At 38.5% G+C, this 23,031-nt stretch overlaps 1 protein-coding gene across 2 annotated transcripts; it reads right to left on the bottom strand.

The window, feature by feature from the left end:
- Positions 1-2,993: 2,993 nt before the first annotated feature.
- On the bottom strand, positions 2,994-17,604 carry LOC129480821 (membrane-spanning 4-domains subfamily A member 12). 2 transcript variants are annotated; one of them, XM_055275228.1, is made up of 7 exons: positions 17,554-17,604; positions 12,778-13,059; positions 9,191-9,328; positions 8,375-8,431; positions 6,592-6,708; positions 3,584-3,694; positions 2,994-3,402 (listed from the first exon to the last, which is right to left on the bottom strand). In XM_055275228.1, exons 2-7 carry the CDS (start codon positions 13,051-13,053, stop codon positions 3,295-3,297), a joined length of 807 nt encoding a protein of 268 aa, XP_055131203.1. In that variant the 5' UTR covers positions 13,054-13,059; positions 17,554-17,604; the 3' UTR covers positions 2,994-3,294. The 2 variants fall into 2 exon arrangements, with proteins under 2 accessions (XP_055131203.1, XP_055131286.1); XM_055275311.1 differs by lacking the exon at positions 9,191-9,328.
- Positions 17,605-23,031: the final 5,427 nt, after the last annotated feature.

The following is a 23,031-nucleotide window of genomic DNA, read 5'->3' as shown; positions in this document are numbered from 1 at the left end:
CAACCGGACTCTGATCTTTCAGCTTGAGTATCAGATACCTGAACTCAAAATTTCTGTGGCATATTTTCCTTGATGCAAATCACCCCTGCAAATAGATGCCTAGGGACTCTGCACCCCACCCCCAGTTGTCCAAACTCAGGGTAGGTTTGGCCAGCATCTGCTCTGTGGGAAAAGGGGACAATTGTGATTGATTATTAGAGGGTTGTGACAAATGCAAACATGTTCTGGGAAAGAGAGCTTTCAGAAATTTTGTTTTGGCCAGGTGTGAAATCAATGACACATGTTTATCTAAGACATATTTATAGATTCTTGAAAATCATTCTTGAGCCCATGTGTTTCATGATGAATGATTGACCTTCTGTAAAGCCTTAGAATCTAGAATTAGAAGACACCCTAGAGCCCTAGAGATCTAATAACGATCTGTGCTCTTCTGAGGATGGAAGAGACTAAATATAGGAGGTACTTGAGTTGTGTGTGTAATGTGTATGTGTGTGTGTAGCTTAAGTTATATTTCGTAGGCAAAGTCTTTGTACACAAATCCAGCGTTAATTGTGCATGAGAAAAGCGTGCGTTCACTGATATCTAGATAAATCCTACTCTATTTCATTTTATATTACCTTACATGAAAAAAATATGTAAAGCCTAAATTTTATGGAATAGCAGAGTTTTCATCACAAAGTAGTAGTGTAATACTTCTTTTTAAGCAAATGAATGAAAAAAAATGAACATTTAAAAAAGATTTTCCAGAATGAAAATATCATAAGGGCTTTAAATAATACCACAGCAGGCATGTGACCTTTATGTTGCAATATCATATTTCTATTCCAGTCACCTTCTAGGGTCTCAGATCACAGGCCCAGCTGGAGAAATTTGTTCATAGTATAAATTTGCTAAAACCCCCTCAAATGTACCCTCAGTATAGCTTGGTAATCCTCTGTTTCTCTGATCAGTTTATTCTCCACTTCCATGACTTTTCCCACATTGAAAAAATATGCACACAAGTGGAGCCACACAGTTCAAACTCATGTTGTTTAAGTGTCAACTGTATTATTATACTACCAAATCTCCTCTCTCCTTTCAGAGAATAAGGCAATGTCTTCCAAATTTATTACAAGCTTACTATAGAGAAACATTTCTGTTTGTTTTGGTGTTACAAATGTCTGATTCTATCCAAGACCATAAGAATAGTGGGAATAATGGTTAGGGCAACTGCCTGGACCTGGGAAACATACTGCCTGGGTTCAAATCCATGCTTCACCATTTGCTAGCTACATATCTTAGGACAAGATTTTTAACTTTTCTGCCAAAGTTTTTTCATCTGAAAATGATCCACCTGCCTCACAGGTGGTTATTGTGAGCATTGAAACAGTGCTTGGAACGTGAGTGGTACAAAGAATGGGCTAAATATATGCCGTTATTATTACTATTATTAAAGCAAATTGAAAAATAGAATATATTTGATAGAAATTTACTTAAAAAATGAACTTTGCTGGAAATGCTTCTGTTCCCTAAGGTAAGTTACTTTTATATTTGTTTATTTTACATGTATAGATATACAATATACCATCCCCTCCCCCACATTTTGAGGCACCATTTATTTTCCAGACCCTTAGACCGTGAAATCTATGCCTTCACTTTTGCTGAGCTGTTGAGCTTTACGGTGAAGGACACAGCATTTCTGATCACCCAGTTGCTGAATAGTTGGGACCTAGGCAGGTTAATGACGCTGAAATTATGTGACTCTCACCTGACATAATACATCTGCTTTCCCAGATGCAAAAATTCTGTTCTTCTAATCTGCCTCTTCCGTGATTTTGATTTCTCTGCCTACTCTTTTTGTTATATTTTTCCCCTCTGGCTTCTTTAATAATACTAAAATTTCAAAAAGGGACAATACTTTGCTATTTTCAAACCATATTCATATAACATTATCTTATTTGATTGTCACAACAGCTCCTGGAGAAAAGGCAGATTTCTCCATTTATGATCAATCTGTCTTTTTTCTTTATTATTGCTTTTATTATTATTATTATTCCTTCCTTATCCAGTTTAGATTCCACAGTCCATCATTTAAATAATATTTTTTACAATGTTCTAAGCTTTCTTGCCCTTCTGCTATTTTGTTATCTCCTCTAGCAAAATCTGGATAAAATCAAATAGATAGTTTCCTGGATCCATAGTTTGCCTGGATCTAGCAGCAAGGCCTTGCAGGAGCAGTTTGTTCATACTCTGAATTTGTTACCACATCCTCAAATGTGCCCTCTGTACAGCTTGGCAATCCTGTTTCTCTGACCACTTTATTCTCCAGTTCCATGACTTTTCCCATGTTACCATTCTGTTCAACATTCTGACTCTACCTATGCCCCTACCTTAGGCATGACGTCACTACTGCTTTGACAGGGATGACATGAGCCATCACATCAGATCCTCACTGCCACTATTGCAAAGCTGTGGATATCTGTGATAATTATACCTTTCTATTTTGTAGAGAAACTGCCCTTTTTCATGACTTAGGTGATGTTTTCCATCTGTGCTTTTGATTTCTTGAAACTTACACTGTCATTCATCCCTTCTGTCTTACCTTGATTGTTCTAATTGGCTTATAAATGTGCCAACAATTCAAAAAACAAAAAGCTAAAACTCAAATGAAAACCCCTCAATGCAGCATCCCTGTCTTACTGTTGTCCCATTGCAGGTGAGTTTAATGTACATGAAAATACTCTGTAAATAGCAAAATTTTGTAGATAGTTAAGAGGCAAGATGTTTGATGACATTAATGTATAGAATAATGTGACCTCCAACAAGGGCAATTGGACACTTGCTTTCCGAACAGAAAGATGAGGAGGAGATGAGTTAGGGAACTCCAGTGACTGGACACCTAGAAAAATCATCATCAAAGAAGGTTTATCAGTCTTCTTGGAGTATAGGTCAGATCTACTGCTCTACAACCAATATCAAATCAAAATCAATTTTTTAAACACACTGAAAAAGGCTTTTGTTTCTAATGACATTTTATTAAGGAAAAAGTAATATGAACAGAAAAATTTCTAACTTTAAGAGAGTTGCAGAATCATTTTTCAGTCCTCTGATCCTTCACCTTTGCCAGCATGTAGTAGTGGTAATGTAGGAAGAGACAGTGAAGGGACATACAGCCATCATTAGCGACCAACCTAAAAACAACTCTCAAACAGTTTTTAAAGACTAGAAATCCTTGTGGACAATAAAAGACCTCTTCTTAAGAAATTTCTGCAAGTAGCTTTTCCCCATGAGATTAGACTGATACCCCTTTTTCTTTTACTCTTTAGGGACATTAGCTGAGTAGTTGTTGCATCTGGGAGGAGCTGAAGAAGATGCTGGTGTCACAGGGTTGTTTTCATACATATTTGGAATAACCAGGACAGACTGGAAAGAATGAATAAAAACAAGCAATATGGTTACTACAATCCTATGCAATTTCCTCTGGTACCATCAGAGTGAAGGACAAAGAGCATTCTGGTAAGCCGATAGTAGGATTTAGCAGACACAAGTCTGTATTTCTCCAGGGCATTTTCAGATTATTTTATAAAGAAGAGACCCAACTCACCATATTGGTCGTGGTGTTTGCTTGGTTGGCAAAATGGGCTGTGGCACAAGCTATGAAGAACTCCAAGAGGGAGAAGATCATCAGCATGGCTGAAATGCCTTTTCCAGAAAGCTGAAATCATAAATAAATAGTGAAATTTTGGCTAATCAGGAGGGCCTCACGTGGGCTTCAAAAAGTTATTGACTCATCAAATGTGCTATTGCTTATATTCAACTCGCTCTATGTTTATTCTTCCAGTATCATCAAATGCTTGTTCCTGAGGAGTGTGAATTTATTTTGGATTTTCTTTAAAATGCCAGAAGTCTTTCCTTTTGGTAAGTAGGCTATTTTGTTTAGAAATATTAGAAAGAAGGTATTTTTTTTCCTTTGTGATGGCCTCATTTTTTTTTTAATAAAAATGTTACTACTCATTAAAAAAGTCAAGCAATATAGAAACCAGCGGATCATTCCAAATGCCACTGCTTAGAAATAACCAAAATTAATGTTTGATGACTATTATCCTAGCTCTCTGTGTACAGGGAAAAGGCAGAAGAATGGATGTGTGCAAAGATGCCATGAGAGAGAGGGAAAAAAGAGAATAACCAAGAGAGAGGAGCATCATTCCATAAGAATGAAATCATGTTATTTCTATTTTAAATAAAAGTATTAAGCTCACTTGAACTCTATACAGGCCTTCTATTTGATCAGATACAGTGTAAGTGAATTTTCCTTCATTCACACTTCTGTTTATTTGGGTCCCATTTGTCTTCCTTGCTTCCATTACAACTTGAGCCCTAGCTGTTGTTTTATATCCATGTTTGTGAATGTGAACATATAGCTGTTGCAGGGAGAGATAGCTTAGCTGGCTTCGAGCAAAGTTCTTGCTGGTGAACATGGACTTCGCTTTTTCTGTCTTCTGAGAGCCTGCTAAATGCTTAGTATGGAGGCCTGCTCCTTGGCTGGAGGTTTATTCCTGTGTATTCCTGTGCATTTCTGCTCATTCCCTGCTGGTAGCAGGGTACCATGCAGGGTATGGGAAGGTGTTGCCCTTTCTTCTGTCTCCTGAGGTCCTGGGTACTACCCATGGTCTTGTGCCATACAGGATTTGCTTTATCGTTTCGCAGAATTGACTGCTCTCCACCCCAGGCTTCTCAGCTACAGACTGGAGAGTGTTAGTGAGACTTCTCAGTATTTTTTTTTGCCTTCCCTTCTTTCCTCAGTTTTGTTTTTAGGGAAACAAGAGCCAGGTCTAAAAGCTGTGCTTCTTTTCAGCTTTGAGTAGCATCAGAATGATTTGTTTCTCTACTTGGATGCCAGTTTGAAAGCAGTTTTTTTGAATAATTTTTGTTCTTTCGTTTGGTATTTTGGAGGAGGAATTTTGTTCTTGCTTCACTCTGCCTTATTTACCAAGAAGCTTTCTCATCTATTTTTGCCTCCTGATGTGGTTTGGCTCTGTGTCCCCACCCAAATCTCATCTTGTAGCTCCCATAATTCCCACTTGTTGTGGGAGGAACCTGGTGGGAGATGATTGAATTATGGGGGCAGGTCTTTCCTATGCTGTTCTTGTGATAGTGAATGGGTCTCATGAGATCTGATGGTTTTAAAAAACAGGAGTTGCCCTGCACAAGTTCTATTTTTTTTGCCTGCCCCCATCCATATAAGACGTGGCTTGCTCCTCCTTGCCTTCTGCCATGATTGTGAGGCCTCCTCAGCCATGTGGAACTGTAAGCTCATTAAACCCCTTGTTCTTCTCAGTCTTTGGTATTCCTTTATCAGCAGTGTGAAAACAAACTAATACACCTTCTTATATAAGCTTTTCTTTACTCTGCAAACAGTGTTGTCCTTTCTAAGCACAAAAGTGATCATTCAAATTCCCGGCCTAAAACTCTCCTACATTTTTAACAAAGAAGGATTGTCTCAGAGCTTGGTGGAAAAGGATTGTGCCAGCAATTCAAACTATTGACACTTCAAAGCACATACTCTAGGGGACAGGCATCTGATGGGAGTGCTCAGACAATTTTCAGATTATACCAATGGTTGGAGTCAGGATTTCAGAACCTTTTAGTTGAGAAGCAGATGGCTTCATAAGCCTGCCACTCCAAGATCCAGTGAAACAGAATTACTTACACAGTATTGAGTGAACTGATAAGGGAAATGTTATTGTGGTTATTTGTTCAAAATATTGTGATATTGTCTTAATGTTAATATGTCCTATCATTATGTGTCTTTCTTAAGATATATGTAGCCCACAGTAATTTAATAAACTCTGCTTTTTGTAAACTGAAAAGCAAAAGCAAAACCAACCCCAACATAAAATAAAACAAAACCAATAAAACCACTCCTCTGTGGTTTTCCATTGCTCACAGAATGAAGACCAACATTGTTAACGTGGCCATTGAGGTAGGATGACAGCTTCCAGCCCAACCTCATTTTATACCATGTTGCTCCATTCCTTATAGATGGTAAGCATTCCTGCCCTCAGGCCACCCATTTCCTCCTAAGGTCAGAGTCCATGCTTGACTATATAAGGCTAATGAATGTGTGATTCTGTTTTGAGCACATTCAGAGATATGTGCTTCATTTTGCAATTGCTTCATTCCTTGGGTTTCTCTGTAAAAATCAGATGTTCTTATCCCTGTCATTTCCCTCTCACTTCATACTTTACTGTGAAGTTTAACAAAAAACACTCAATAGCTTGACTACCTTATTTATACAGAATTTCAAATGTTGGGAAAATAATTTTTGGACAATTTTAGAAGCCATGGAGGCTTATCCAAACCCTTCCCCATTGTTCATGTGATTAACAGTGAGATGGGCCAATAAAGGATGTCCTTTAAGCCTCAGTCTATCTGTAGAGGTAACCCTCTCACTTTATTCTATAGTCCTAGAGATCATATGACTAGGGGTGGGGCTAGAATAGAAAAACGATTTTCCACTAGAGCTGGTGTATGGTATTAGGAGATAAAACATAGACCCACTTTACGGGACTGAAAAGAGAGCAGGCACATGGTGGATTATGGGATACTTACCACGGCCCAGTAGTCTTGGAAATCTACCCCATTGATGCACATATCCACCAGCAGCAGAATCACTCCAATGAAGGCAAAGATAGAACTAACAATGTTCATTCCCAGGCTGCCTTTCACCTAATGGAGATGGCAGGAAAAAATCAATTATATACAGGATCATTGAAGTTAAGTGAAATAAGAATCAATCAAATTTCATGGTTCTTAATTTTTGAACTTTCAAAACAATTTTTAAGTTGAAATTATTGTGTTTTCTGCCCTTCTGGGTAATTACCATAAACATTATTCTGTATGCAGCCTAGATGTAGGGTACTTCTAAAAAGCTGTAGAAAAATGTAAATCATATAAAGCAGGCACTCATCTATTGGATTTTACTAAAAGCCTCATGCACAATAACAACTATATTTTCTTTATAAAAAAATGAAAAAACAAACTTCTAATGAGCATTTTTCTGTGGCAGACACTGTGTTAAATTATTTAAATTATCTCACTTGACTCTTACAGCCTTTGAATGAGGTAGTACGATAGCATCTGATTTTATAGATGGGAAAGTATTTAGACACATTTGCTGAAAAATTTAGGAATTAATGAAAACCCGAAGTCTCTCTAGGGACTAAATATGAACCTCCGAATTTAGAAGGAGAAACTCTTTAGGCTTTTGTGGGCAGAGGTGTATGGACGACTCCAAAACTTTCCCCAGTTTCTACAATAGGATTTTAACATGCAGAAGAATAATTGTGAAACCAAGTCCGCAGGTGACCTGCTAGGGGTGGCACAGTTGAGTTCTTTAGAATGTGCTTGTGCTGCAGCGTGCCTTAGAGCCTCCTGAAGGTCTCTAAAAGGTCTTAGAAAAATTGTCTTAGGTAAGTGTCAGTGGCTGTCTCCTCTAAGAGGATGGAATCTATGCTTGGACAATCTCAATTAGAGGGAAGGATCCTTAAAAGATGCAGAGAAAGGGTGCTTTATTTTGTTTTTGGACTACAACAGGAGTGGTTAGTCAGAATTAGGCTTATTTTATTTTATTTTAATTTGATTTAATTATTTTATTCTTCTTTTGTCTGGAAGAGCATGAGCTACATGATTCTGTGTGCCTCTTTCCCCGTTCTTTCCTCTTGTGCTGGATTACATATAATCTTGACACCACCTCTGCTCTAGTTGACCCTAGTTCTTGGTAAATCACTTTCTTTTTCCTGATTCAATAGTAGACCAGGAAATTGGAATAGGTGGGGTGCTGTGACCGACAGAACTCAAAGTCCGGTCTTACTGATCATTTTTATAAACTCTTCTTACAGAATAAGCTAGACTCATTTAATGGCAATTTAAAGAATTGTAAAACACACAATCTGTGTAAGAGTAGGAAATAGCACAAATAAAAAAATAAAAATGCAAGACAGAGCTGAGAAGTGGCAAATGAACGGTAGAGATTTGGTAACTGATGTGTCTAGTAGCTATTTCCTGGCTCCTGGATTCTCCTTTGGACTTCCCATAATAGAGTGTGACCGGACTGAACCAGGGAGCTTTTAGGTTAAAGCTTAAACAACCCTGATCTTTACTACTTCTCACCCTTGTGAGTTCAAGAGTCAGGATGTGGAGCTCTGCCATTTCTTAGTGGCAAACTGTGTGGACCATTCCCCCACCCCAGCGCTCAGACCATGAGGCAACCAATAGATTTTTGTAGGAAAGGTGCTCCCTTTTGCATTTCCCAAATCCAGCTTTTCAATTTTCCTCCCCGATATGTTAAGCTAATCTCTAAAGGGGTTCAAAAAGTAGAAACAGTCTAACTTACCATACAACGGGAAAGCTCCTTGGATGCTGACACAGAGAGAGAGCCAGAGATAATGAACTGTGGAAATGGACAAATTTATTTGTGAAATGGGTTAACTGGTTGTGCTTGGGAATTTCTCTTTATATGAAAGGTTGGTCTTTTATGTTCATCTAGTTTCCTTCTCAAAATTTTCTCTCGCACTTCTGAATTTTCTGGAGTAACTCTCAGTCATATGTCCTTGACTTTTTTATTTTCTTTTCCTTAATTTCTGGCCTATGAAGAACTCATAATGTTTAAGCATTCCTTGTTCTAAGGCTTACTGCTCCATCCCTTCTCATAATCAATTGCATTTTTTTAATTAAAAAAATTTTTTTAGAGACTGAGTCTCACTATATTGCCCAGGCTGGCCTCAATCTCTTGAACTCAAGCAATTCCCCAGCCTCAGCCTCCCAAGTAGCTGGGACTACAATCACACACCACTATGCCTGGCTTACTTGCATATTTTTAATCATGTTTCCAATCACCTTTTCTTTTCTCTCTCTCTCCACCCAACACATATATTTCCATCTCAAATGTAGTAGGAAACCAAAACTTTGGCTTGCTGATTACATGATTAAATTTCAAAGAATGGAATAAGCTCCTAGGTAAAATGGCGAACAAGTTCCCGATTTTTTCATGCTCATTCAGAGCTGTTAATTTTTCTAAATTCTCCAGCCCTCAGATGTAGGGCTTTATCAAGAAATGAGTTGTGAATTGGCTGGAGATAGCAATACTTTATAAACCAAGAAGGAATACTTTATAAACCAAGAAGGAGTGGTGTTCTAGCAATCTACTCACAGAAAGGCCACCCCAGAATGGGTATCCACCAATAAAAGCAGTAGAGGCAAAACCTAATACTCCTTTAAAAGAGAAGGATATTAAACACAAAACAATTCCAAAACCAATGTGCATCAATCCAACCATGATCTGGATCACCTGAAAAAAAAGAAAACAGCCATTTAAAATTACTTCTTCACTTTCAGACATGTGAAACATTACTGTCATTGCTGCCCCTGCTTATTTATTGTCAATTTTGCTGAGATCCATCATTGTCATTCAGGCGTGCATCTGAAGCAGGAGGTGGGCCATGAAGATTCTGACATACACTAGAATAACTGGAGTGCAAGGCCCTTAGTGAAACGCCCTGTTTTGAGGTATTTGGGGAGACTTACTGGGATGGCCCAAGAAGAATTCTTCAGAAAGTAAAGCTGCTTAATCATGCATTAGCATCTCTGAGGGCCTCTAAAGGACTATTGGAAAAAAAATACTTTAACTGTGATGTCAGTAGCTGCTTTTTCAGATGGATCAGTTCTCTGCTTGGGTCATCCCAGTTACGGGTAAAGGAACTGGTGAAGATAAAACCATTTATTAGGCATGAATTATGTGCTTGGTCATGTTCTGAACACTTTACATTTATTGTTTCATGTAATCCTCCCACAACTGGATTGAGTCAAAGAGACATAAAGGCATCAGGTATCCAAGGTCACACAATTCCTAAGAGGCAGATCTGGGAATTTACTGCAGCACATTGACTGCTGAGCCTGTCTGAATTATTCAGTACTGTCTTCCCCCATGCTCAGCTCTGCTCTACCTTTTCCATGAAGTCTTCTTGATTACACCAAATTAATCTTTTTTCTTTCTTTCTAAATTTCTGTTGCCTGTCATGACATAAAACACACCTTATTACTTGATTTTGGATTCATTTATATTGTTCTTTTTTTTTTTTTTTTTTTTTTTTGAGACAGAGTCTTGCTCTATCTCCCAGGCTGGAGTGCAGTGGCACGATCTCGGCTCACTGCAAGCTCTGTCTGCCGGGTTCACGCCATTCTCCTGCCTCAGCCTCCCGAGTAGCTGGGACTACAGGCACCCACCACCACACCCAGCTAATTTCCTTTTGTATTTTTAGTAGAGACGGGGTTTCACAGTGTTAGCCAGGAAGGTCTCAATCTCCTGACCTCTTGATCTGCCCACCTTGGCCTCCCAAAGTGTATATTGTTCTTTTTTAAAAAGTTGCAGGTATGCAATCATTTTCTTACCAATCATTCTTCTTATCAATCATATATTACTAAAAGTAAGGTATACATCTTTTAGCTCCTTGTACCTCTTATTTAACCTTCCTTCATTGTAAATAAAGATAGATTTCTGAGGAATAACCACTTCTAGATTGGTCCAAAAGTTGATTGTAGATTTGTAATTTATTTTTCCTCATGTTTACATCTTATCTATCCAGGAAGACTGCAAATGCAAAGACTGCTGTATTTATTTCTTCAATAAATAGCTACTGAACACAAGTAAATTGAATTAAAATTAGAAAAAAAACCCATTTTCATAAACAATGCTAAAAGTTTCTTGAGACTTTGATAAAAACCATGAACCTTTCTCCCTGAAAAATTATTCTTGCACATTCATACACACACATACCATACTTTTGCATATAGCTTCAGAGAAATGATGGGCCTCCTTTAGCCTATCTCACTTAAAGAACTCCTGTATTAGACTTTATATTTGGTTTTTACAACTCTTATTTAGAGCAGCAATTCAGCCATCTGGCCACAAACTTCCCATTCTCATCCTTCCTGTCACCTTGATGAGGGGCAGTTAGATCTGGATTTGTACTGGCCTTCATTTCTCCTCCTACAGCCCTAGCTGTACCATTTACTGATGAAAATTGCCTATAGGACAGACTTAAAAATTTGGACATACAATTTGTCTGCATTTTTGGCCACAGAAGCACTTAAAGGTCTGAGTTGACTGGTAAAGGTGTGCCACCTCCTGCCACCTGTGGCCCCTGCACTGTCGTGATGCCCGGGGCCTGCTGATGGCATAGAAATAACAGTCTTCAGAGAGAGGAAGTAGCTTCTGCCAACTGGAGATTTTGAAAACAAAACTTCACATTCTTTTGAAGTATTTTTATCACACGCCTCTTTGGCACCGGGCAGCATGCTTCAGTGGTTCCTCATCCACTCAATCAAAGCCAAAGCCTTCTGCTCTGCAGGCCTCACCAGCTGTGGCCTCTGCCACTCATCTGCCCTCTTGAAAACTGCTCCCTCCCTCACTCATTCTGTTCTATTTTATTGGCCTCCTCCTTGTTCTTTAAATACCTTACACACATTTTCATCTAAAGACTTTTACGCTGGTTGTTGTCTCTTTCCCTGATATCTGCAGGGCCCACTCCTAACTTCAGGTTTTTGCTCAAATGTCATGTCCTAAGGAAAGCCCATTCTGACCACCTTGAAATTGCTGCCTCCTCACTGCCTAGTACTTTTTAGCCCTTTTACACTTCTTTGTTTTGTCTGTATCATTCAACACCTTCTAACACACTAAGTACTTTACTTCCTTATTGTGTGTACAGTCTGATTTCCCCCCACCCAGGGCGTAAGTTTTGTAAGGGCAGAGATTGCACTTGCTTTGTGCTCAATGATATTCCAAGTACCTGTGTGGAGTTGGCCGTATTGGGTGTTAGTTTGTCCCACTGGCTTATTAGGAGCGGGGAATTTCCTGTATCTGGGAGGTGGAGGATCAGAAGGGCCACCTCTACAGCTTAGTAAATAGGCTGCTGCAAGAGAACTCATGCTCATTTTTACTTCCCTAAAACATCACAACTTGAAATAGGTAGTAAGATGGCTAGAAGAGTTTCTGGCACATAATGAGCATTCATTTACGGAATGCTCCAGCAGAGCATTTTGAGCTATTCACAGGGAGAGACTTAAGATAATTTGGTGGAATTGTGCTAGTGGGATGAATGACATATTTGGAAAGCACAGCGAAGGGACTAACAATTCTACCTAGGCAGGTGGAATTTTCTTACAAATAGGGCATTTTTGTTTTTACAATGCCTACAGAAACAAGGTAGTCAGTTCAGAGTCTCCTTTGTAGAAGTAAGGTGACAGTTAAGCCGTAGCATCTCTAAGGGTATTGGCGAGAGGGGCACAGCAGATGGAATGTCCCCTAATTCTTTCACACTCAGCCTTTCCCAGACTGCCCATTTGTAGTTTCCTTTTCTGGGGGCAGCCATCAATGTTCATTTTTATGTAAATTCACCTTTATGCAAATACCAGACTTGTAACTAATCCAGAGATGAGATTGTCCAAAAGATTGTCCTTTGAAGAAATGAGATCAAGCTAGACGTAATAGTGCTTCCATCATGTCAATATTACCAATTCCTCCAGCTAGGGAGGCTCCTTTGTCTTCTGTTATATTTTTGCCTGATCTAAAATGAAATGAACTCAAGGGAAAGTCTATAGGCAGACTATTTCTGTCTAAAAGAGATAATTTCAGAATAACGTTCAGAACTTTTTAGCAATTGGATGGTATTCTCTTCTCCTATAACTTATAAGAAGACCTTGCAAAAGTGAAATTAAAATTCTGGTAGTAAATAGACTTACCCCTAGTGCCTTTGCTTCTTCTTTGAATTTCATTACTGCTGTTCCCACACTTGGATTTATCATTTGTATATTTCCTTGACCCGGTTGACTGCTAGCAAAGGTTCCTGGAGATGTGATGAAGTAGGGCTGAGCACGCTGAGCACCCTGAGCTTGGTTTTCTAAGTTGATTGAACCCGGAGGCTGTTGAAATCCAGGAGCCATGAAGCTGCTTGGTGGGTAAGGGTTGGGTATGGTTTCATGTACTTCAGCATGGCTTGTTGGCTTGGATGACATCATTGTGTCCTAAGTGTCACAAAACATACCAAAGTGATACATTTATCCAGAAAAGAAACTAAAGAAAATCTTACCAAATGTCAAATGTCAATTATCTATGCAAATGGAGGGAACAAGTGAGCAGATAACGGGCCATAACAACTGATAGAAACGTGATTCTCATAAATCCCCAACCCCCACGCCAAGGAACTGGTACCTGTCCGTGGTCTGTTGGAAACCTGGCGGCACTACATGAGGTAAGCAGCAGGCAAGCATTACTGCCTGAGCTCTGCCTCCTATCAGATCAGCATGGCATTGGATTCTCATAGCAGCGTGAACCCTACTGAGAACTGCACATGCTGGGGATCTAGGTTGCATGCTCCTTATGAGACTCTAATGCCTGATGATCTGAGGTGGAACAGTTTCATCCCGAAACCATCCCTCATTAGAGAGATGCTATGCTGCCGACTGTGAAGATGGAGGAAGGCGTCCATGAACCAAGGTGTATGGGTGGCCTCTAGAAGCTGGATGAAACAAGGAAACAGATTCTTCCCTAGAGTCTCCAGGAAGGAACATGACTCTGCTGACACCTTGAGCTTAGTCTAGTGAGCTGGTATTGGAATTCTGACCTACAGAACTGTCAGATAAAAAAATTATATTGTTTTAAGCCACTACATTTGTGGTAGTTTGTTATATCAACAAATAGAAAACTAATACGGGGCCAAGTAATACAATACTTGTATGGCAAGGAGGGCAGTCCAAGATTAAAATTATTTGCCAGGAATTGGGAAACTAGATAGTTCACATATGCCCACTTAAGATGATTCTTCTGTTCTTTAGGAAAAATGCTTTTATTCATTTCTGTCCTTCTGAAAGCTTAGAGCATCTCAGGCCCCATGTAGGCAAGGGAAATTTTGTTGGAAATAAGCCAGTACAACTGGATATGGACAACAATGACTATTAATTCTTGAAAAAAATGATGACACTTAAAAAATTTGTCTTTAGCCTTAGATTCCTTTTTTGAGGTCTTCTCAAGCAATTTTCTTGTACTTATGAATATCAAGAAAGAGTGATGAATGTTTCATTCTTGGTATGAAGTGTGAATACTACGAATAACCTATTGGTACAGTGTATCACTGGTATCTAACAGGGACACATATTCAGACCTTGTGCTCATAGAATCCAGAAATTTTAGGGTAGGAAAGACCCTTTCCATTTATCCTGTCTCATTACCCTTGATTTACAGATGAGAAATTGAAGCTGAGTCAAGTTAAGTGACATGCTCAAGGTTACATGGAAAACGTGTGGCAGAGTTAGGACTCGAAAATGGGATTCTTGGCTGTTGGTTCAGAATCACTCTGGAAATTTGCAGCTTGTTTTCCAGGTCAGCCTTGGTGACAGGGTATTGACTCTGCTCCTGCAACTACCCAACAACAAAACTTCTGTCTTCTGATGCCATGGAGAGGAGTTTATAAACCAGATTAACTTCTTCGTGATTGAGTAATTAAGTTAATAAGGATTCTCTTTAGCAAGCTTTAGATGAGGTGTGTAGAGAGCTAACATTTATTAAAAACTTATTGTAGGCACAGTAGGGTCTGTATAGTGTCATGTTTAGGAACATGAACTTCGGATCTAACCCCAATTTTGTGTCTTTGGCAAGTTTGTTAACCTCTCTTTGCCTTTGTTTTCTGTCTGCAAAATAGAGCTAATAAGACTACCTTCCTTAGAGAGTCAGTTTGAATGTTAAAGAGTTATTCTCTGCAAAGTATATAGAATTGTGCCAATTACAGGGTTGGCTCTATTATTATTGCTATGTTAAGTGCATGAGATACATTATCTCTGTACCCTTTACAGAACCCCATGAGGTACGTACTCTGCTAATATCCCCATTTCATAATGAGAGAATTTAATCCAGAACCTGCACACATAACCCTTACTCTCCGATGCTAGATGCAACTGAAAATGGTTGAAAAGTCAATGAAAAGGGAGAAAACATCTTTCTGAAATATCTCATTACAAAGGCCTTTTTTTTTTTTTTTTTTTTCAAAATGGAAACACATCCAGCACTTTAGGAGGCCAAGCCGGGCGGATCCCGAGGTCAGGAGATCGAGACCATCCTGGCTAACATGGTGAAACCCCATCTCTACTAAAAATACAAAAAAAAAAAAAAAAAAAAAAAATTAGCCGGGCGTGGTGGTGGTTGCCTATAGTCCCAGCTACACAGGAGGCTGAGGCAGGAGAATGGTGTGAACCCGGGAGGTGGAGCTTGCAGTGAGCCGAGATCGTGCCACTGCACTCCAACCTGGGTGACAGAGCGAGACTCTGTCTCAAAAAAAAAAAAAAAGTAAACACATTTGAGCCCACAAAAGTTTATTTTAAACAAGGAAAAAGAAACAAGTCCATAGCTGTGACTCTTAGAGTAACACCACGTAACTGTCAATAGCATTTGAGAATGTGAGGTTATACATCCTATGGATCTGGTTTCTGTGGCCAAATATTGCTCAAGCCCTCTTTTCTAATCTTCAAAATCTGCTACTTCACTAAGTCTGGGACTTTAAGCAAGTTTCTTAATGAAATCCCTGTTAGTTCCTATGTCTCAAATGTAAAATGACAGAAGGTACCTAAAGAGGCTAGTCTAAAGATCAAATTATCCAAATTTATGCAAAACTGTTGGAACAGTGCCTGGCACATGGCAAGAGCTTAAAAAGGAACTATTATTTTATTATTAGATCCCAAGGTATTCTATCTTGTTTTAGGCAGTGGATGTGGCCATAGGAAAAGTTTATAAAAGGAATTGAACAGGGTCAATGTCAAGAGCAAGGAAATAGGAGATGGGTACTCAGAGTACAGTAATTAACCAGAACGAGAATTTTTTTGAGCTTTTAAAAGCATATAATTAAAGAATTGTCCACGTTTCTGCATGTATATGACTTCATTACATTCTCCTTTGCTGTTGATCATTGCTTTTTTTTTTATCTTGAGAAATTTTATGAGGAAAACTCAATACTTTTAATTTATCAACTGTTTCTCCTTTCATATCTGCTGTTTAGTTTCTGGACTAAGATCTGTAAGTTTCACATAGAAACCAGATTATTAATGGCTAGGTCTATAGTTATTAGGACTCAGAATACATTTTTACTGGGTCAAGTTCTGGTTTTATAAAAAGAATTAAAGACAGAGCCAGCCAGTTCTGATTCTTTAATTATTAAATTGAAATGAAGACAATTCTGCAAATGATACATGAGAAGGGAAACTAATAAATAGACTCCTTTTATAGATTCCACCTATTGACTTAGTAGGATTGTTCTCTTGACAGTTGACAAAATATTTACCCCTAGTTGTCCTTTTTTTAAAAATAAAAATTAGAACAACTGCAATTATTTTTAAGAACAAGGAACACATAAAAATATTGGAGCTCTGATGAGATCAAAAGTATAAGACTAAAGCAATTAGAGAAAACCTCAGCAATTTGCTCTGTGATTACGTTATTTCAAATAAAAATGGGAAAAAATTTACTTTTTTATAGTTTCTTTCTACCTCATTTTCATGCTAACTTCACTTTTGACAGAGTGAAGATGATGATTATTTTCAAGATTACTTTATAGCATAAAGCAAAACATGAAACCGAATCATTTCCACAAAATCACCCAGTACATCCAGAGGCGTACACTTATATCACCTTTCACAAAATGCTGATCTGGTGAAAATGAATGTTCTATCCCCACCTATTTTAATTTTAATTGTTTTCTTGTCAGAAAGAAGTACCTTAATTAAAATGTGTTACAAAGCCAAGGGCTCCAGTATTACTTCTGTGTTCTATGTTGTCCCTGTGGTAGCCACATAATCATCAAGCGCCCAGTGGGGCATGGCCTCATCCTTTTGGGTCCATGTTCATGGAATGGCATACAGTTGAACCTACTATTCACCTTTCTTAGCATTAGCTTTTTTTTTTTTTTTTTTTAAGACAGAGTTTCACTCTTGTCACCCAGGCTGGAGTGCAATGGAGCGATCTCGGCTCACTGCAACCTCCACCTCCCAGGTTCACGTGATTCTCCTGCCTCAGCCCCCCGAGTAGCTGGGATTACAGGCGCCTGCCACTATGCCCAGCTAATTTTTGTATTTTTAGTGGAGATGGGGTTTCACCATGTTGGGCAGGCTGGTCTCGGACTCCTGACCTCAGGTGATCCCCCTGCCTCGGCCTCCCAAAGTGCTGGGATTACAGGTGTGAGCCATCGTGCCCGGCAAGCATTAGCTTTTTTTTTTTTTTTTTTTTTTTTTTTTTTGCAGTCCGTTTTATCTCTTGTATAGCAATCAACTTACTTTTTCATTCCTCTTCTGTTTTGTTTCTTTCTTGTTTCATTCATGGTTTTATTCTCCCTCATTTTTCACCTGGCCTCAACATAGAGTCAAGAACTTGTCTTCATCCCTCCAATCTAGAGAATAGAACCCACACAGGTAGACCAGCCCCACTTTGTGCCCATTGATTTGGAGGAGAGATAGGCAAGGATGTATCAATGGACTTACTTTGTTCCTTTGGTACCTCTATGTTTCCTCTTTTTCTGCTTCAACCTGTGTGCCAGTATCAGATATTTACCTGGATTTTATAGGTAGCTTTTACTTCCGTGCTCCAAACCAATTTGTCTTGTATCTTTATGTAGTTCCGAAGTCCTTTTATGGTTATTTCTCTTTCACCTCAAGTGATGTAAATGCAACTGTAAAGTTTGGAATATGCTGTGCTTTCACGTCCTCCTCTAATTTTTACTGGGAAGCCTACTGTGACCCTCCCAAACACTTTAAGTATTTATTTTCTCCAGCTTTCTGATGCTTAATCATTGCAATATCATAATGCATTTTAATGCCTTTTAAATTAGATGGACAAAATTGTAAAATGCAGATAATAAAAAAAGGAGAGAAAAAGCACTCAATCTCACCACGCAGACGTAATTAATGATAGCATTTGCATTTTGATTTGTAAACTTTTGTGTGCACATATATGTATTTTACATAGTAAAATCAAGTTAAGATCATAATGTATATATACTTCATAACCTGCTTTTAAGCTTAATGTCCTATAAATAGCTTTTCATGTCAATAAACATATTTATTGTAATTCTTTTTTTTTGAGATGGAGTCTTGCTCTGTCACCCAGGCTGGAGTGCAGTGGCGCGATCTTGGCTCACTGCAAGCTCCGCCTCCTGGATTCACGCCATTCTCCTGCCTCAGCCTCCCAAGTAGCTGGGGCTACAGGTACCCGCCACCACGCCTGGCTAATATTTTGTATTTTTAGAGTTGGGGTTTCACCATGTTAGCCAGGATGGTCTTGATCTCCTGAACTCGTGATACGCCCGCCTTGGCCTCCCAAAGTGCTGGGATTACAGACGTGAGCCACCGCGCCCAGCATATTTATTGTAATTCTTAATAGTGGCATGCTATTTTATTTTTTGGAAGTGTCCTATCACATTCCAGTTATTTATTTTAGGTTGTATCTCAGGTACAAATGAGTACCTTGAGACCAGAGATCCTTGGGGCAGGGGCTGATATCTATCCCCACCTCCAACTCCATGTATGGCACAGTGTCTCACACATGTTAAGGCTCGTTAAATATACGTTAAAAGAGTTAGTGGCATGAGTGCAGATTCTTTTTTCTTTTTTTGTGTGTGTTATTGAGGGTTTTCTTTCTCTTGTGGGTTTATATTTTCATATATTTTTCTAAAATAGAAAAAGATGCTGAAGATTTATTAATGTTATGAGCTTAAGAAAATGACAATTTCAGGCAATAATATTGCTGAAAGGCTTGAAGGTATTTAAAGGAAAAAGAAGTCAGCATTGTTTTTGAAAGCCCACAGAATCATGATTGCTGTCTGGAAAGGTATAACATGATCAACCTTATTCCAGGCAGCAGGAAGAGAAAGTTGAAAATAAATAATGTCAGGCTGGGCACAGTGGCTCACGCCTGTAATCCCAGCACTTTGGGAGGCTGAGGTGGGTGGATCACTTGAGGTCAGGAGTTTGAGACCAGCCTGGCCAACATGGTGAAACCCTGTCTCTACTAACATACAAAAATTAGCTGAGCGTGGTGGCACACGCCTGTAATCCCAGCTACTTGGGAGGCTGAAGCAGGAGAATCACTTGAACCTGGGAGGCAGAGGTTAGAGTGAGCCAAGATTGCGCCACTGCACTCCAGCGTGGGTGACACAGCGAGACTCCCTCTCAAAAAAATAAAATAAAATAAAATAAAAAATTAAAAAAAGAAAAAAGAAATAGTGTCTTTTAAACCTAGAATCCCCTTCCTTCTCCTGTTGGCCTTTCAGACCCACCTCCATGCAGCAAATCTTGGTAAGACTTCTGCACTGTTCTCTCCTATAATCATGTGGTTAGTGCCATTAACAGTGTGATTCTTCTATGTTGTGTTCTGATTTGTGATTTCTTCAGACATGCTCTAACTTCTAAGGGCAGGAGTTATAGTACCATTTCATAATCTCTTTTGTATCCCTAGCTTAGGAACATGCTCGTAAAGCTGAATGCTTTACAAACAGTCTGTGGAGAAAGGCCATTTTTTCCATTAAAAATTTCAATTTATTGTGGAACAACACATTTGTAAAATATAATAAAAATAAACAACTAGGAAAATAAGATAGACAATAATTCAAGCCCAGCATTTTCATTAGAATCTGTAGGCATAAAATGGTTTTAATAAATGTCACCTCAACATGGGAAAACAGAAAAGAATTACAAATCTGACAATGATCCACAACTATTATAATCACTATTACACATAGCTTTTGGCTCTTCCAAAACTGTAGCTAAACAAAAATTACAAAGGAAATACTGATTTCCTGCATTAAAAGTCTATAATACACACTTGGAATAAACATTGTGTACATCACTCTTTAAATTTCCACTATTTAAATAAACTTGCTTCTTGCTTATTAATTTGTTTAACTCGGATTGATGGCAGTGCTACTTGCAGAGGATAATGCATTTTTAAACTGTTTCTATGTTTTGTTTTAACAATACCCCTAGTAGAGAAATCAGTCTCACAGAGGTATGTTGATAGGAACAGAATAAATTTTGGAATAATTTCAGAAACACATAATTTTTGTTTGTTTTGTGTTTTTGCGACAGAGTCTCACTTTGTCACCCAAGCTGGAGTGCAGTGGCATGATCTCAGCTCACTGCAACCTCTGCCTCCTGGGTTCAAGGGATTCTCATACCTCAGCCTCCTGAGTAGCTGGAATCACAGGCGTGTGCCACCACGCCCAGCTAATTTTTGTATTTTTAGTAGAGGCGGGGTTTCACCTTGTTGGCCAGGCTGGTCTCGAACTTCTGACCTCAAGTGATCCACCCACCTTGGCCTCCCAAAGTGCTGGGATTACAGGTGTGAGCCACAGCCCCCGGCTGGAAACACAGAATATTTATTTAAAATTCTTATATATAACAAAACAAGTGATATCATATTTTCAAAATACATATTCAATCCATTGGTAGTCACTGCCAACAATTTATCCTGTCTATAATTTTTTTCCTTTTGATCAAAAAATGGATTTTGAGATAATGCAATATATTTTTTTCTGTGTCTGGCTGATTTCACCTATTGATCCATTTGTCTGTTCTTTCACCAATACCACACTGTCTTCATTACTGTAGCTCTACTATAAGTCTTGAAGTTGGATAGTGTCACTCCTCCAACTTGGTTCTTCTCTTTTGATATCATTTTTGCTAAAAAATTGCAAATATACAGATATAGAGAACAAAACGTTGGTTAGCAGGAGTGGCTGGGGGGAGGAAATGGGAGATGTAGATGAGAGGATACAAAGTAGCAGATACATAGGATGAACAAGTCTAGAGATCTAAGGTGCACTATGAGGATGGTAAGTAATAAAATTGTAATGTATATGGAATTCGTGCGAAATGAATAGATTTTGCTTCTCTTGCCACAAAAACAAAAACAAAAAAACGGGTAACTGAGATGATGGGTTTGTTAATTTGCTTCACTACAGAGGCTTTTTTCTGTCTATATGTATCTCATAACATCATATTGTATATTTAAATATATACAATAAAATTTATTTATGAAAAAGAAAAAATGCATTCTAGAAAGATTAATTTTCAATTTTTGGACCTCTTCTGAATTTTATATTCCATCAAAAGAAATATACAATTCATACAGGGATTGGTAATAACTTATTGCAGATGTGGAATATCAAAATCATCAATCACTTTCTTGCTAGTTGTTAAATGCTCTTTTTCTAAGCTTTTAATGTTTATTTTTGCCCTTTAATCTTACCTGCAGTTTTTCTTTGCATAGAGTTATTATAATCATTAAATTATTAAAGATGTCACACAAATAAGTGATTCTGGTCATAGGTACATCTTTGAAAAGTTGAGATCAAACAGGCTTCTTGTCTTTTTTTTTTTAATTATACTTTAGGTTTTAGGGTACATGTGCACAATGTGCAGGTTTGTTACATATGTATCCATGTGCCATGTTGATTTCCTGCACCCATTAACTCGTCATTTAGCATTAGGTATATCTCCTAATGCTGTCCCTCCCCGCTCCTCCAACCCCACATCAGTCCCCGGAGTGTGATGTTCCCCTTCCTGTGTCCATGAGTTCTCATTGTTCAATTCCCACCTATGAGTGAGAACATGCGGTGTTTGGTTTTTTGTCCTTGCGATAGTTTACTGAGAATGATGTTTTCCAGTTTCATCTATGTCCCTACAAAGGACATGAAATCATCATTTTTTATGGCTGCATAGTATTCCATGGTGTATATGTGCCACATTTTCTTAATCCAGTCTATCGTTGTTGGACATTTGGGTTGGTTCCAACTCTTTGCTATTGTGAATAGTGCTGCAATAAACATACGTGTGCATGTGTCTTTATAGCAGCATGATTTATAGTCCTTTGGGTATACACCCAGTAATGGGATGGCTGGGTCAAATGATATTTCTAGTTCTAGATCCCTGAGGAATCGCCACACTGACTTCCACAATGGTTGAACTAGTTTACAGTCCCACCAACAGTGTAAAAGTGTTCCTATTTCTCCACATCGTCTCCAGCACCTGTTGTTTCCAGATTTTTTAATGATGGCCATTCTAACTGGTGTGAGATGGTATCTCACTGTGGTTTTGATTTGCATTTCTCTGATGGCCAGTGATGATGAGCATTTCTTCATGTGTTTTTTGGCTGCATATGGTACTGGTACCACAACAGAGACATAGATCAATGGAACAGAACAGAGCCCTCAGAAATGATGCCACATATCTACAACTATCTGATCTTTGACAAACCTGACAAAAACAAGAAATGGGGAAAGGATTCCCTATTTAATAAATGGTGCTGGGAAAACTGGCTAGCCATATGTAGAAAGCTGAAACTGGATCCCTTCCTTACACCTTATACAAAAATTAATTCAAGATGGATTAAAGACTTAAATGTTAGACCTAAAACCATTAAAATCCTACAAGAAAACCTAGGCAATACCATTCAGGACATAGGCGTGGGCAAGGACTTCATGTCTAAAACACCAAAAGCAATGGCAACAAAAGCCAAAATTGACAAATGGGATCTCATTAAACTAAAGAGCTGCTGCACAGCAAAAGAAACTACCATCAGAGTGAACAGGCAACCTACAGAATGGGAGAAAATTTTTGCAACCTACTCATCTGACAAAGGGCTAATATCCAGAATCTACAATGAACTCAAACAAATTTACAAGAAAAAAACAAACAACCCCATCAAAAAGTGGGCAAAGGACATGAACAGACACTTCTCAAAAGAAGACATTTATGCAGCTTCTTGTCTTGATGAAATGCAAACAGTTCACTACCTATTTCAAATGTTTTCAGCAGAGCTTTTCCAGTGGAATAATTGGATATAAAGAATGTTTAAATTTTCTCAATTTTTAAATATATTTTATTGAGTTAGAGTTGACAAACCAACCTTAGCATATTACGTGTTGTAATGTGGTCCTATAGAGCATGACCAATATGAAGCTC

Source organism: Symphalangus syndactylus, chromosome 1 (genome assembly GCF_028878055.3).
Source record: "Symphalangus syndactylus isolate Jambi chromosome 1, NHGRI_mSymSyn1-v2.1_pri, whole genome shotgun sequence".
Classification (NCBI taxonomy): domain Eukaryota; kingdom Metazoa; phylum Chordata; class Mammalia; order Primates; family Hylobatidae; genus Symphalangus; species Symphalangus syndactylus.
The sequence above is the reverse complement of the archived record's forward strand: the minus strand, read 5'-3'. Positions and strand labels throughout refer to the sequence as shown.